The sequence below is a fragment of the Cyclopterus lumpus genome, chromosome 17 (genome assembly GCF_009769545.1).
Source record: "Cyclopterus lumpus isolate fCycLum1 chromosome 17, fCycLum1.pri, whole genome shotgun sequence".
Classification (NCBI taxonomy): Eukaryota; Metazoa; Chordata; class Actinopteri; order Perciformes; family Cyclopteridae; genus Cyclopterus; species Cyclopterus lumpus.
Genome location: NC_046982.1, coordinates 1,832,873 through 1,845,722, shown reverse-complemented (window position 1 = coordinate 1,845,722; position 12,850 = coordinate 1,832,873). Strand labels below are relative to the sequence as shown.

The 12,850-nt window shown below is 41.2% G+C and overlaps 1 protein-coding gene across 2 annotated transcripts in view; it reads right to left on the bottom strand.

Moving 5' to 3' along the window:
• Positions 1–12,850, bottom strand: part of agla (amylo-alpha-1, 6-glucosidase, 4-alpha-glucanotransferase a) — a 39,171-nt gene that overhangs the window by 8,864 nt on the left and 17,457 nt on the right. For both annotated transcript variants that reach the window (XM_034556285.1, XM_034556286.1), the window contains 13 exons: positions 11,154–11,256; positions 10,698–10,795; positions 10,424–10,563; positions 9,988–10,175; positions 8,805–8,928; positions 7,480–7,643; positions 6,910–7,011; positions 5,008–5,163; positions 3,589–3,739; positions 3,331–3,455; positions 3,121–3,233; positions 2,846–2,980; positions 1,394–1,524 (listed from right to left, as the gene is read on the bottom strand). In XM_034556285.1, coding sequence (XP_034412176.1) covers positions 1,394–1,524; positions 2,846–2,980; positions 3,121–3,233; positions 3,331–3,455; positions 3,589–3,739; positions 5,008–5,163; positions 6,910–7,011; positions 7,480–7,643; positions 8,805–8,928; positions 9,988–10,175; positions 10,424–10,563; positions 10,698–10,795; positions 11,154–11,256 — 1,730 coding nt within the window. The remainder of the gene's footprint in view (positions 1–1,393; positions 1,525–2,845; positions 2,981–3,120; positions 3,234–3,330; positions 3,456–3,588; positions 3,740–5,007; positions 5,164–6,909; positions 7,012–7,479; positions 7,644–8,804; positions 8,929–9,987; positions 10,176–10,423; positions 10,564–10,697; positions 10,796–11,153; positions 11,257–12,850) is intronic.

Here is a 12,850-nt window from a genome sequence, read left to right as displayed (position 1 = left end):
ACAAATTACAAATTTGCCTCAGAGGGCTTTACAATCTGTACACATACGACATCCCTGACCTTTGACCTCACATCAGATCAGGAAAAACTCCCCAAAAATAACCTTTCACAGGGAAAAAAGGGAAGAAACCTTCAGGAGAGCAACAGAGGAGGATCCCTCTCCCCGGATGGACAGATGAATAGATGTCATGTGACCAGATGAACAGAGTTACAGAGTTACATAAACACATTACATGAATATGACAATGTATGAATGTGAAAAGAAACTCCCTCGAGCAACTTGTCGAGTTGTTGCAAGTTATCTTCCTTCGTCTTTGCTGCATGTTCAGCATAATCACAACGTCTGTGTCCAGAGTGTGTAGGCACAGGACTATTAATGCTTTGCACACAAGCAGGAAGAAGTCTGGACTATAATAATAAGTCTTTAATACTTCAACGCATTTCAGCTGAATGATTTCATTCAGCAAAAATTTGTCAGTAGGGATTCACACTATTTGACGTTTAAGTGTGTGTGTGTGTGTGTGTGTGTGTGTACACTTCAGCCTGAAGAAGGGTAACATCACTGCAGCTTAGCTACCTAAACTGGCAGAGCCTAGAGACTAATCAGCTGCTGATCTAAATAAGCAGTTTTTCAGTTTCATATTTCAGACATTTTCACACGTGCTGCAAGTCCAAAAAGCAACAACGGTAAAATCCTTTGGAACAACTAACTTAAGCAAACAGCCACTATGCAGCTTGAATGGCAGTGAGGGGCTCGTCTGCAAACAACACGGAGCTAAACAGATAGCAGGTTGTGTTGACACCATCCTGATGCGTTCAAATGCAATCTTGTCAATTGTAGTTTTTGGTGAGAAACTTGAATAAATACTGTTGTTTAATGTCTTATAGCAATATTAAATAGATATTCGAGAGGAATACTGACCTGTTTAACTTCCTTACACTAGCTCTCAGCAGCTTATAATACATCATTAAAACTACTAATGAGCAAGATTTGTTTTGAAATAGTTATTAAATAAAAATACAACCACTTATTTCCTGTTCATTTGAATTTTGAATTGTCTGCAAATAACCACTACAGATGACAAGAACAAAGTAAAAAGATAACATTTAGAATGTCAGTTTATATTGACTTTGGGACGGTTGAAATGATGCCATGCAGCTGCCATACCACTGCGCTACCCCTTCAGGAGCATTTATATTAACAATTTAGGAAAAACAAATGTTAAATATTAACTGTTACAGTTAAAATTATAACTTGATATATAATTTAGGCCATACCATCCAGCCCTAGCTTATATTAATGAAGTCTTTGATATCTGACTAGTCTTAACACAGAATGTTGTGATGTTCTGTCTTGCACTTCGTTAGACTGAACTAGAAAGAATGAGTAGTACCTTGTAGTCCAGCATATTTGAGGCTCTCCCATCCTGGGATACTGTAACAGCCTCCACCATCTTCTTGTTCTTCTGAGTCGCAGCAAAATAGCAGGACATTTAGGTCTGCTAAGGTCAGCTTGGACATCAGCCTGTGAAACACACACATCTTTCAAAGAAACCGTTCATATGTCATGCTTTACCAAATGGCTGTGTGGAGTGTGCATGCTTTCCCTGTGTTAGTGTGGGTGTACCCTGCCTTCACCTTGTGTCAGCTGGCATCGGCTTAACAAGCAGGGGACATTGTATTGGTCAACACTACAGCCGTCAATCTATTGGTTGGGAATTTGGGCCGGGTTATTGCATAAACAAGTCTGTGTCAGGATAAGGGCTGAAGATGGAGAGCAGGAAATCTGTGCAAGCAGCAATATATCTAAGAGCAACAATACAGTTTCAGTAGAAGCAGAGCAAAGCCAAGCATACAGTTTGAGCAGTAGGGTAGCAAACCTGTTATGATCAGGCTTGTACAACTCATTTGGGATGAATAAAGTATCCATCTATCTATCTGTCCATGTATCCATCCATCTGTCAGTCTGCCTGCCCATCCATCTATTTAATCAAATGAAGTAAACAGCTGAGCTGCTGCTATGACCGTTAATACTCCTGCAATAAAGATCTAACTGACTGACAGCTGCAGTGAGTGTAGTTGTGAGTGGAAGCGACGTCGACGGCAGTGAGACAGCCAGGCGAGTTTCCTCGACCAGCAGCTTCAACAGATTTTCAAACATCTTGGAGATCCGGACCCATTGAACATAGAGATGGTTCAGTAGATAGACCTCATTAGGGCATGAGTGATGTTTGATGCGGTCAGATCAATCCCAATATTAATGAATGTACCCAGAAGCATTCACAAATGTATTTTGTGATTTATATATTGTGGCAGCGGGGTGTGGCTAGGCTCAGCTGCAGAGGGGGTGTGGTTTAGGGAACAGTGTCATGATGTGTAAATGAGCCTCAGCTGGGATCAAGTGTGTGTGTGTGTGTGTTTTGTGTTCCGTATAAGAGCAGGAGTAGCTGGAGAGGAGAGGAGAGGAGAGGAGAGGAGAGGAGAGGAGAGGAGAGGAGAGGAGAGGAGAGGAGAGGAGAGGAGAGGAGAGGAGAGGAGAGGAGAGGAGAGGAGAGGAGAGGAGAGGAGAGGAGAGCGGGTAGCGGATGCCCGGATCGTTCGCTACCAGAAGCGTGACAAATAAACAAATAAAACCTGTAACTGCCCTCACGATTGTGTGTGTTGCCCTCTTTGGTGCCTGCCCGAGACTCAAACCTGTCACATATATAAATGACTCAACGAATCATTTTCATATGTGGATAGTGTCATTTCCATATAAATCCTCAAATACATTTGTGACTCTTTCCATGTGCATGTATTAACATTGATATTAATCTGACCCCATGTGTGTGTGCATGTGTCCTCACTGTGCCAGGGGTTTCTGCAGTGCTTCTGGTGGGTTTTCATCGGCTACACTGCCTCTCCTGTATTTTGGGCTGAACTGCGACAGATAATACCTCAGCACGCCGGCCACCTTCTGGGCATTGGGGTCCAAACTAACCCTGTGAGGAAGATACATTTATGACTATCAGATGATCCAAATGCAGAATGCTAATAAATGAGCTTTTGATAAACCATAGAAAGAATGATAAATGTGTCTTGCCTTTAAAATAACACTTTTGTGCCGGTGTGAGTGGTTTACCTAAAGGCGATGACGCTGCCAGGGGTCAACTTCTGAAAGGTGATTTCCTGCACAAACTCTGATGGACCTTTAGATGTCACTCCAGCTTGCTTCACCACTGTACTCTCCTGTAACTATATACAAATATATATATAAGATATATTTATTTTATTGATATGCTCATTTGTTTCTATATTGAAAGAATTCCAATGCGATCATAGCAATATTTACCGAAATATGCTCCTTTATTTCCATGGTGTATTCTGGCATGCCGTTGATGTACTTGTCGTCCCTCTTATAGCCCCCGGAGAGCCGTTCCACTGTCCTCGCCTCCAGGACCACTTCCTCAATCTTCCCTTGAGAGGGAGAGAGACGGAGAGAGATACTCTCAGCATTGTAAACAGATATAGTGCAAGACAAAGATAATGCAACCAAAATATCTAGAAATACACTTTTCTGATATTAAAAATGCTGATGTTATCGTCATACCAGGTATGAACATGGGTGGGACATTAGTGTCGTACTGGTGTGTTTTGGGGTTCTGGAAAGCGGTCCTGCACACTGCCACCACTGACTGGTGAGTGCTGGGACAGTGTCGAGTAACTGCAACAACGTCTGCATCAACCTGGTCTACAAACACCTGCAGAGGAAAATGGTCAAATGATAAATAGACCTGTACTTTTATTTCTCTTTTCTAGTCTTCTGACCACTCAAAGCTCTTTAACACTACATGTCATCATTCACTCATTCACACACTGATGGGAGGAGCTAAGGTTCTACCTGTCCATCAGCAGTAAATAACATTCACACACATTCATACACTGATGGGAGGAGCTAAGGTACCACCTGTCCATCAGCAGTAACTAACATTCACACACTGATGGGAGGAGCTAAGGTACCACCTGTCCATCAGCAGTAACTAACATTCACACACTGATGGGAGGAGCTAAGGTTCCACCTGTCCATCAGGACTAACTAACATTCACACCCAGTAGAACAGCTACAGGAGACATTTGGGTGAAGTGTCTTGCCCAAGAACACATGGACATGGACTAGCAGAGCCGGGGATCGAACTGCCGATCCTCTGATTGAAGGACGACACTGCTCACCACTGAGACACAGTCGCTGATTAGAGATCAATGATTTCTAATGAATCCATTAATGTACCGTGTTCATTTTCTTCATGATGGGTGTGTGACACAAACATGAACTCAAATGACTCAAAGTAAAAGCCCTAAGATTAACTCCATCAAAACAGGAAGCTCAGGATGAGGCTCGTTTTCCACCCGAATACTTATGTCGAACTACGACTTACAGTTTGGAGGATTTAAGCTTCCAGCTTTTCTTTGTTGCATATCAGCTCTTAGCTTCTTTAGGTAATGCAGTTCAGCTTTTACAATCGAATTTTAGAAGCTTTACGATTTCTGTATTTTGGCAATGCTTTGCAATAGTGCTGCAACTAACGATTATTTTAATAATCGATTAATCTGTCGATTATTTGTTCAATTAATCGATGAGTCGGATAAAAAAACAAAAAAGCATTAATTTCCAACCCTTTATTCAACAGAACTGTGCCAGAAAATGCACAGGTAACAGGTACCGTAAATTCAGGACTATAGAGCTTTATTATTATTATAACTTTATTATTATTATTTTGTAATTGGTAATGACAGGGTTGAACCACCAGGTCTGGTTAGAATAAGACCAAATCTCGGTAGAACAAGACCAGATCTGGGGTTCAATAGGACCGGATCCAACACAATAATGGTGTAATTCGTAATGCTTTTTTAAAACTTTACCTTACATTCCTAAGGACTTTCTCTCTTCTTGAGGACACAACATCCATTGAGTTTTGTTTGTGTAAGGTCGACCTACGTATTTAGGTCAAATGTCTGGACTACAGGGTACCTGTATGAATCCCTGAGAGACCAGGTCCTGGTGCAGCTTGTTGAGTGCCAGTTTCCCAGCTATGATGCCCGTCTGGAATCCAACCTCACCAGTAGAGGTGGGGGGTGCTGAGGGGCTCCACTTGGGGTAGAAACGCTCCTCCTTTACCACAGAGATCTACACGCACACACACACACACACACACACACACACACACACACATAAAAAACATGGATGAGCTGCAACTTCCTGATGTTAAACTCAGACAAAACTGAAGTTATTTTACTGGCCCTGAACACATCAGAGATCAATTATCTGGTGATGTGGTTTCTGTAGATGGCATTTCCCTGGCATCCAACACCACTGTAAAGAATCTCTAGTTATCTTTGACCGAGACTTGTCCTTTAACTCCCACGTTAAGCAAATCTCAAGAACTCCATTTTTTCATCTACGTAACATTTAAAAAAATCAGGCACATCGTCCCAAAAAGATGCAGAAAAGCTGGTTCACGCGTTTGTTACTTCCAGACTAGATTACTGCAACTCCTTATTATCAGGCTGCTCTAATAAATCTCTTAAATCCCTCCAGTTAATCCAGAATGCTGCAGCTTGTGTACTCACAAAAACTAAGAAAAGAGATCACATGACTCCTGTATTAGCTGCTCTGCACTGGCTCCCTGTAAAATCAAGAATCACATTTAAAATTCTTCTCCTCACCTACAAAGCCTTGATTGGTGATGCACCATCATATCTTAAGGAGCTTGTAGTACCATATTGCCCCACTAGAGAGCTGCGCTCACTAAATGCGGGGCTACTTCTGGTTCCTAGAGTCCTAAAAAGTAGGATGGGAGCCAGAGCCTTCAGTTATCAAGCTGCTCTTTTATGGAACCAGCTTCCACTTTCAGTCCGGGAGGCAGACACAGTCACCTCATTTAAGAATAGACTTAATACTTTCCTCTTTAATAGTGCTTATAGTTAGGGCTGAATCAGGTTTGCCCTGGTCCAGCCCCTTGATATGCTGCTATAGGCTTATAGGCTGCTGGGGGATGTTTTAGGGTACACTGAGCACCTATCTCCTCTTCTCTCTCTCCTTATGGATGAATTTACATCTCTCCATTACACCTTATTAACTCTGCTTCCTCCCCAGAGTCGTTGTGACTTCACGTCTCATAGGGTCCATTGGACCTGGAGGTGTCTGATGCCTGGTGAGCCGGCCTCCCGCGTTGGCCCTGCTGATGCCCCGCCCCCCCTCCTCTCTACCTCCTTCTGTTTCATGGATTGGACTTCCATTCATACATTGTCATATTCATGTAATGTGTTTATGTAACTCTGTAATGCTGTTCATTCTGTACACATGACATCTATTCTTCTGTCCATCCGGGAAGAGGGATCCTCCTCTGTTGCTCTCCTGAAGGGTTCTTCCCTTTTTTTCCCCCTGAAAGGGTTTTTTCTATTTTTTGGGAGTTGTTCCTGATCCGATGTGAGGTCAAAGGTCAGGGATGTCGTATGTGTACAGATTGTAAAGCCCTCTGAGGATAATTTGAAATTTGTGATATTGGGCTATACGAAATAAATTGAACACACACACACACACACACCTAGACTAGTCTAAAAACCTCCACATCCCGATAAATGTATATTTTAACATTAAACACGATTCTGCTTTCAAGTAGGAAAATACTGTGAATTTGGATTAGAACAGAACAATCACATCTAGCTTTACAGAAGTCACAACTGTGGAGAAATAAATTAGCATTAACCAATTGTTCTATAATTGCAATAAATAAGCCAATATTGGGGAATCTGTTTCATAAACACCCAAAACAAGCCATAAATATGGTCAAATGCTAAGAAATACTGTTTATCCAAAACTATGTTCATCACATGTAATACAAATAACATCTGTTGTGTGTTTGTAAATAACCTGATGTGGCACTAATTCATCATATCCTCTGGTGGAACCAGTAGCACAGCAGGCCATCGAGACCATCGCAGAGCTGGGGAGGGAGTCCAGTGCTGAACGCAGCTGTATCACAGACAGAGGCCATTACTGTACAGAGCTGACATCTGGATATGGTTATGGTCAAAATCAGTCAGGATTATTTAAATCAATATTTAGATCACATTTATGTACCACGGCCATTCATTGATTTTAGGGACAAACTACATTGATTGCGCTTCCACATTCCACATTTTATACAAAACAGAGAACTTCTTTGAGTATTAACAGTATATAACTGTTATATTTCCATAACAGTTTGGCTATTAAGTCATTATACCAGTTCAAAATACAGAACGCAACAACCGAAGGAAGACTATTATTCATTTAGAATGACATACATTTCAGGAATTATGAGAACTTAATCAGCCACAGCGATTACATTCTAAGGGAAACTTTAAAAACGTTCATTTAAAAAAAAGAGTGCATATTATGGAAAATGGTTATCAATATCTTCAAAAACCCCATCTTAACGTGACCCCGACAGAGACTCACCTGTATAGGACACTCGTTGTCATGAGTTACATCAAGAAACATGGCGTGGGCGATGGCGGGCATCAGTGGGCGAAGACTGGGCTGAACAAAAGCTCCGACCGGTTCTCCCCCGTACCGATGGACCAGCCGGCCCTCTTCGTGGCTGTCCCCCGCCGACATGGCCTCTGACAACATAACGCTTCTTTATCATTTCCATGTTGTACTTAACACACACAGACATGCACACACACGCACACACTATGCCATAAAGACTTCATATATTTTATTGTGAACCTTAAATGTTTGTCCGAAAATTACTATACAAATAAAGAGTGACATATTATATATGACTATTACTGATAGATATTCTATACACACAAACACAGTCCTGTCTATGTATATGACAACAGGAAATGCAGTTAATTAGTGCTAATTTTAAGAGAATGTTCTAATTGACATAATCATTTGACGTCCGCAGCTGTTTACACTTGTATACATCATGTCAGATGCCTACATTCAGTATAAAAACACAAGTATCGGGTGATTGTGATTAAGAAATGTGGTTAATAGTTTGATCTGATGGTCTTAAAATGCAGAAAGAAGCTGTTACATTTGTAAAGTCCCGTCGTGCATTGAGATTATTACAGCTGTGTGGCCTCTTCTTGTTTATGTGTGCTGAAAATTCTTCATTCAAGAGCACTGTGGATTCATTCTGGACCACATCACAATCAGCAATGCAGGTGTTTTGCCTTTGAGAGGCGATGGACAACAAAAGATTATGTTTTAGTATGCATGTTCAACAATGTACGGACTGAGCTCACAGACATGTCTGTTACAGTATATATATATATATATATATATATATATATATATATATATATATATATATCCAACTACATGGCTGGCATTATATCTACCATAACATCTAACAATGGAATGTTGATTGATATTTTCAAATTTGGGAATTGTGTTTAAATATACAGACAGGTGACTAATTAAAAAGAAAAAAAATTGAGAAGACATAACAAAAAGGGAACTAGAGCAGACTGAACGGTTTGATGAGTATATGAAATATGTGAATAGTATGATACAATCCTCACAGTTAATAGCAGTCTTTTATAAGAATGCTGTTGCATCTCTCCAGAAGAGAACAGAGATCTATGACAAGAGGCACTGAAGCTGTTTTGGAAGCCAACAGTAAGTGTGTTTTTTTTCTTCTTCGCTTTGTCATCTATCTTTATGAACAATATGTACGAGCAACACAAATACCAAACTGTCTAATAGGTCAATGTTAATAATGTAATGTTATAAGTGTGTGTGCATTCTGATCATTTGAATGACTGTACCTCGTATGAGCGACGTGATGCCTAGCTTGGTTACGAAGACATTATCCAGCTCCTCACTGCCGGTGAACAGCTCAGCCACCACATACAGGTTAGGGCACACGCTTCTGGCCACGCCCAGCATAAACTGGTCAACCACAGCAAGGCAACACACCAGAACCAGTGCAGACAGTTCAAGAGAGGAGGTTGGGCAAAATACAACAAAGGAGAGACACAGGAGGAAGAGGATAGGAATGTGAAGGGAATGCAGCCAGTTAACGACCACAACATGCAGTCAGGCGGTCCATGGACAGAGTTAGAGTAAAGAGATCGAAAGAGATAGGGTATGTTTGGGTATGAAGAGGAAAAGTGCAGAACAATGCAGTGAAAAGAGAAGAAGAAGGAGACAAAAACACATTAGTTCATGCAGAGGAGTTGTACCTCGTATAAGGCTGCTAATTCCCAGCCGGTTAACAAACACATTGTCAAGGAGCTCGCTGCCTGTAAACAGTTCAGCTATCACATACAGATTGGGTCTGACCGCTCTGGCTGCACCTAACAGGGCCTAGACAAGACATGACACCAGCATGACAAACAAGGAGGAGAGAAGGGTCTGCTGTTAACACTTCCTTTAAACACGCACCAAGGCTTGGCTTTAGTTACACAAACCAGCACGCAATGAAATTACATTTGTTATCATTTATTCATAAACAATACTAGTCTCTCACAGTGTCATAAACATGTCTGTCAGTCAGAGTAGTTGGGTATGTTTGCGCCATATACTCCAGTATATTTCCTGTAGGTATATTATAAGAATGCTTCTCAGCTTGTGAGCTCGTTCTCTTCTCCAGCGGGCCGTTCGAGCCACTTCATAAACAAAAACTGCTTCTCTGTAATTGCTGTACATCTGACACTTTAGATTGCTAAAATATAATAACATGAACTGCTGTTGCATTTGTCACATTTTCCTACTCAGGATTTAGCTTCTCCATCAGATCAACAATAATGACAATACCATTATGTTCTGTATGAGCATTAACTATTAATAATTCATTACAGTGAGTGGTCAATCAGTGTATTTTTAAGGACATCTACTTGAATTGCAAATTGAATTGAAATTGAATTGAAAATTGAATTGAATTGAATTGAATTGAAATTGAATTGAATCTACTTAACTGCACGATAATATGAGAATAGATGACAATACCTCAGCCACATGTAATGGCGTGGAGTGGCAGTTGTCCAGTCTCACGCCATGGAAATATTTGGCAGTGATTTCCGTGTATTCCTGCATGTGGGCCCACAGGTACGGGCAGTCCTCAGGCCCATTGCCATAGCGGAGTTTGACACTGTCACCCCAGCATACCAGCTCCCGGCGCACATACACATTGGAGCCTATGTAGCACGGACACAGAGCAGTACTGATACAAGGAATCTCTGTTTCATCAGTGCAGACTGAGATTCTCAGGTCCCTATTAACGGACATAGACATTCAAATGTGTTTTATCTCATATACAAAGTGATGTAACAGGACAGAGCATCAAGGTCAGTGGGAGGAATGAGGATCCCCTCTTTAACCATGTCACAGTATGTCTTTATTCATTTCTCTGTTCTTCCTTTTCTAAGAAGTTTAACATATCCACCTGGTTCAGCAAAGTTGCGCAGTGGATCGTCTCCCATCACCCAACCATTGTGAGCCAGGAAGTGACATGTCTTGTCTGGCTGGTCCAGCAGCTGCATCTCCTGCTCCAGAGTAATGTCCTGATATGGGAAGGTGAAGTACCTGAGACAAACAAACGAAAACACTGAGCTCCACCAACACTCCAGGCATTATTTATTTATTAATTATCTATCTATCTATCTATCTATCTATCCGTTTTCTCTCTCTCCTGAAACCCATCTCTTTAAATTCATTACCTGGTAACCAGAGGGTTTTCCCTGCTAACAGGACCAAGTTTGGGGCCGTGGTCGGCCAGATGCTCATACACAACGTTTCCCACAATACAGTTGGCCGCCTTGAGGAAGAGAAGGAACACAAAGAACACTGACTGATGCACAGGATGCATTAGGTATTTTGGGAAACCCTCACTGTGTCTCCAATTCCACACTTTATGCAAATACTACGCTCTAGTGCTGACACCGCACTATTTTGGTAGTCAGGATACAAGTAATAAATATGAATGACTCCACTGAGAGCCATACCAACAGGTGTCAGATTTGGCTCCAGCTGGCTCTAATGTGCAATCACATGTCCGACCTTCCTTTAAAGCTGGGTCATATCATGCTGTAGTACTGCATACTAATGGTTATTTCTCTATATTTGTATTTATAGAGTAGTAGACCTGCCTGGTGGTACATTACACACTACCTTACCTGCTCCTGATGCTGGTGCATGATGGTGTGTTGCTCTTCATTCAGCTCGTTCAATTTCTGCCTCAGCCAATGACAGCACTCCTCGATGTGCTGTGGGGAGGAGCTATAGAGAGAACACAAAAAATACCACCACTCTACATTCTAAAAAAGTGCTACATACATTATATATATATATTACATTTTTGTAACATTAACATGCACATGCACACAGAATAAGTATAAAAAAGCATGCATTATGATCATTATGTTTTTGACTTTGTTCAAGAAACTGCATATATTATTAATGTGAGCAATTGATTTATCAAGCAGTAATATTCAACATCTCCAATTCAATGGTTACGGTCCTTTGGCAGTGAACTAACTGCATATTGGTTTCAATTTCTATGAACTGAATAAAAGAACTAAAGAGAAATATATATATATATATATATATATATAAATATATTACAATAATGCGTGCAGGGCTCAACAGTAAGGGTTGCCAGATTGCCATTGGCAACCATTATGAGAAATTGGCAACCAATTATTGGCCTTTGGTTGCCGTCAGTGACAACTTCGATTTAACACATAACAAATAGGGACAGCAAATAGCAAAAGGTGCACTTGAATACATACAAAGAAAAAGTTTTTTTTTTTGCAGTCTTGGGAGGAGATCACATCATCTTCAGGCCCGTAGAGATCAACCCCGCAGCCCCCGCACTGCGGGGAGGCCTCGCAGTGACAGGGGGCCTCGCATGGCAATTTTTAAAAAAATCCAACACTAGCCAGCGCACTCGGCCGTATTGCGGCTAAGTGTCGGCTGACTCGGCTGTGTTCCGGCTCGATGCGGCCAAATGTGAGCCACCTTTGACACATTTCACTGTTGCCATGTCTGGCCCAGGTGTAGCTGTTACGGACATGGGCAGATTCTGTCTGAGACATGGCAACCGGTTTATCGGCTGCCGAATCTGGGCCGAATAATGTAATAAATAAATAATATTACATTACGTAATAACATTAAGATATCCCTCAAAGTTGTCTCTCTCATATAAAGGAAAAATGAAACGCACATTTAAAAGTGGTGCCCAAAAGATAGAACAAAACAGAACATTTCTGAATTAAATGCCAAACTTCCCAAAATTACAAGTCTTTTTCGACCAGCTGGTGAAGGATGCACTCATCTGCCAGAAGAGACGGGTATTGTACTGTTTGCTATAGCTAACATTCCCACGTAGCTAACGTTATACTTTGACAGCTGTACTGCTCTGTCTATGTGTTGTGCTTGAAAATACATTAACCTTATTAAACCTATGCTCTCACTATACCCCCTGCGCCCATTATCGGACACGTTTCCTTAATTATCTCCACAACCACATCGTTGTTTAACTTCATTTCACGTTGTCCAACACTGCAACCCTTTTGAGAAGACAACGGCTCTGTACAAAATAATAAAAGTAACCGTTAAGTAAGAAAGGTCATTTTCCAAGTTAAAACTGATCAAAACATATCTCAGAAGCTCCATGTCACAAGAGAGGCTGTCAGGTCTGGCCATCCTTAGCATAGAGAATAAACGTCAGTTTAGATGTAAAGAGCGTGGTTAAAGACAGATTTGCTAAAAGACGCGCATGTGTATTCAAATGCAAACCTGTAGAAAGTAGCCTACCGGTGTATCGACTATATGTAGGCATATTTGTTATGTTGTTGTAACATATGTTCTG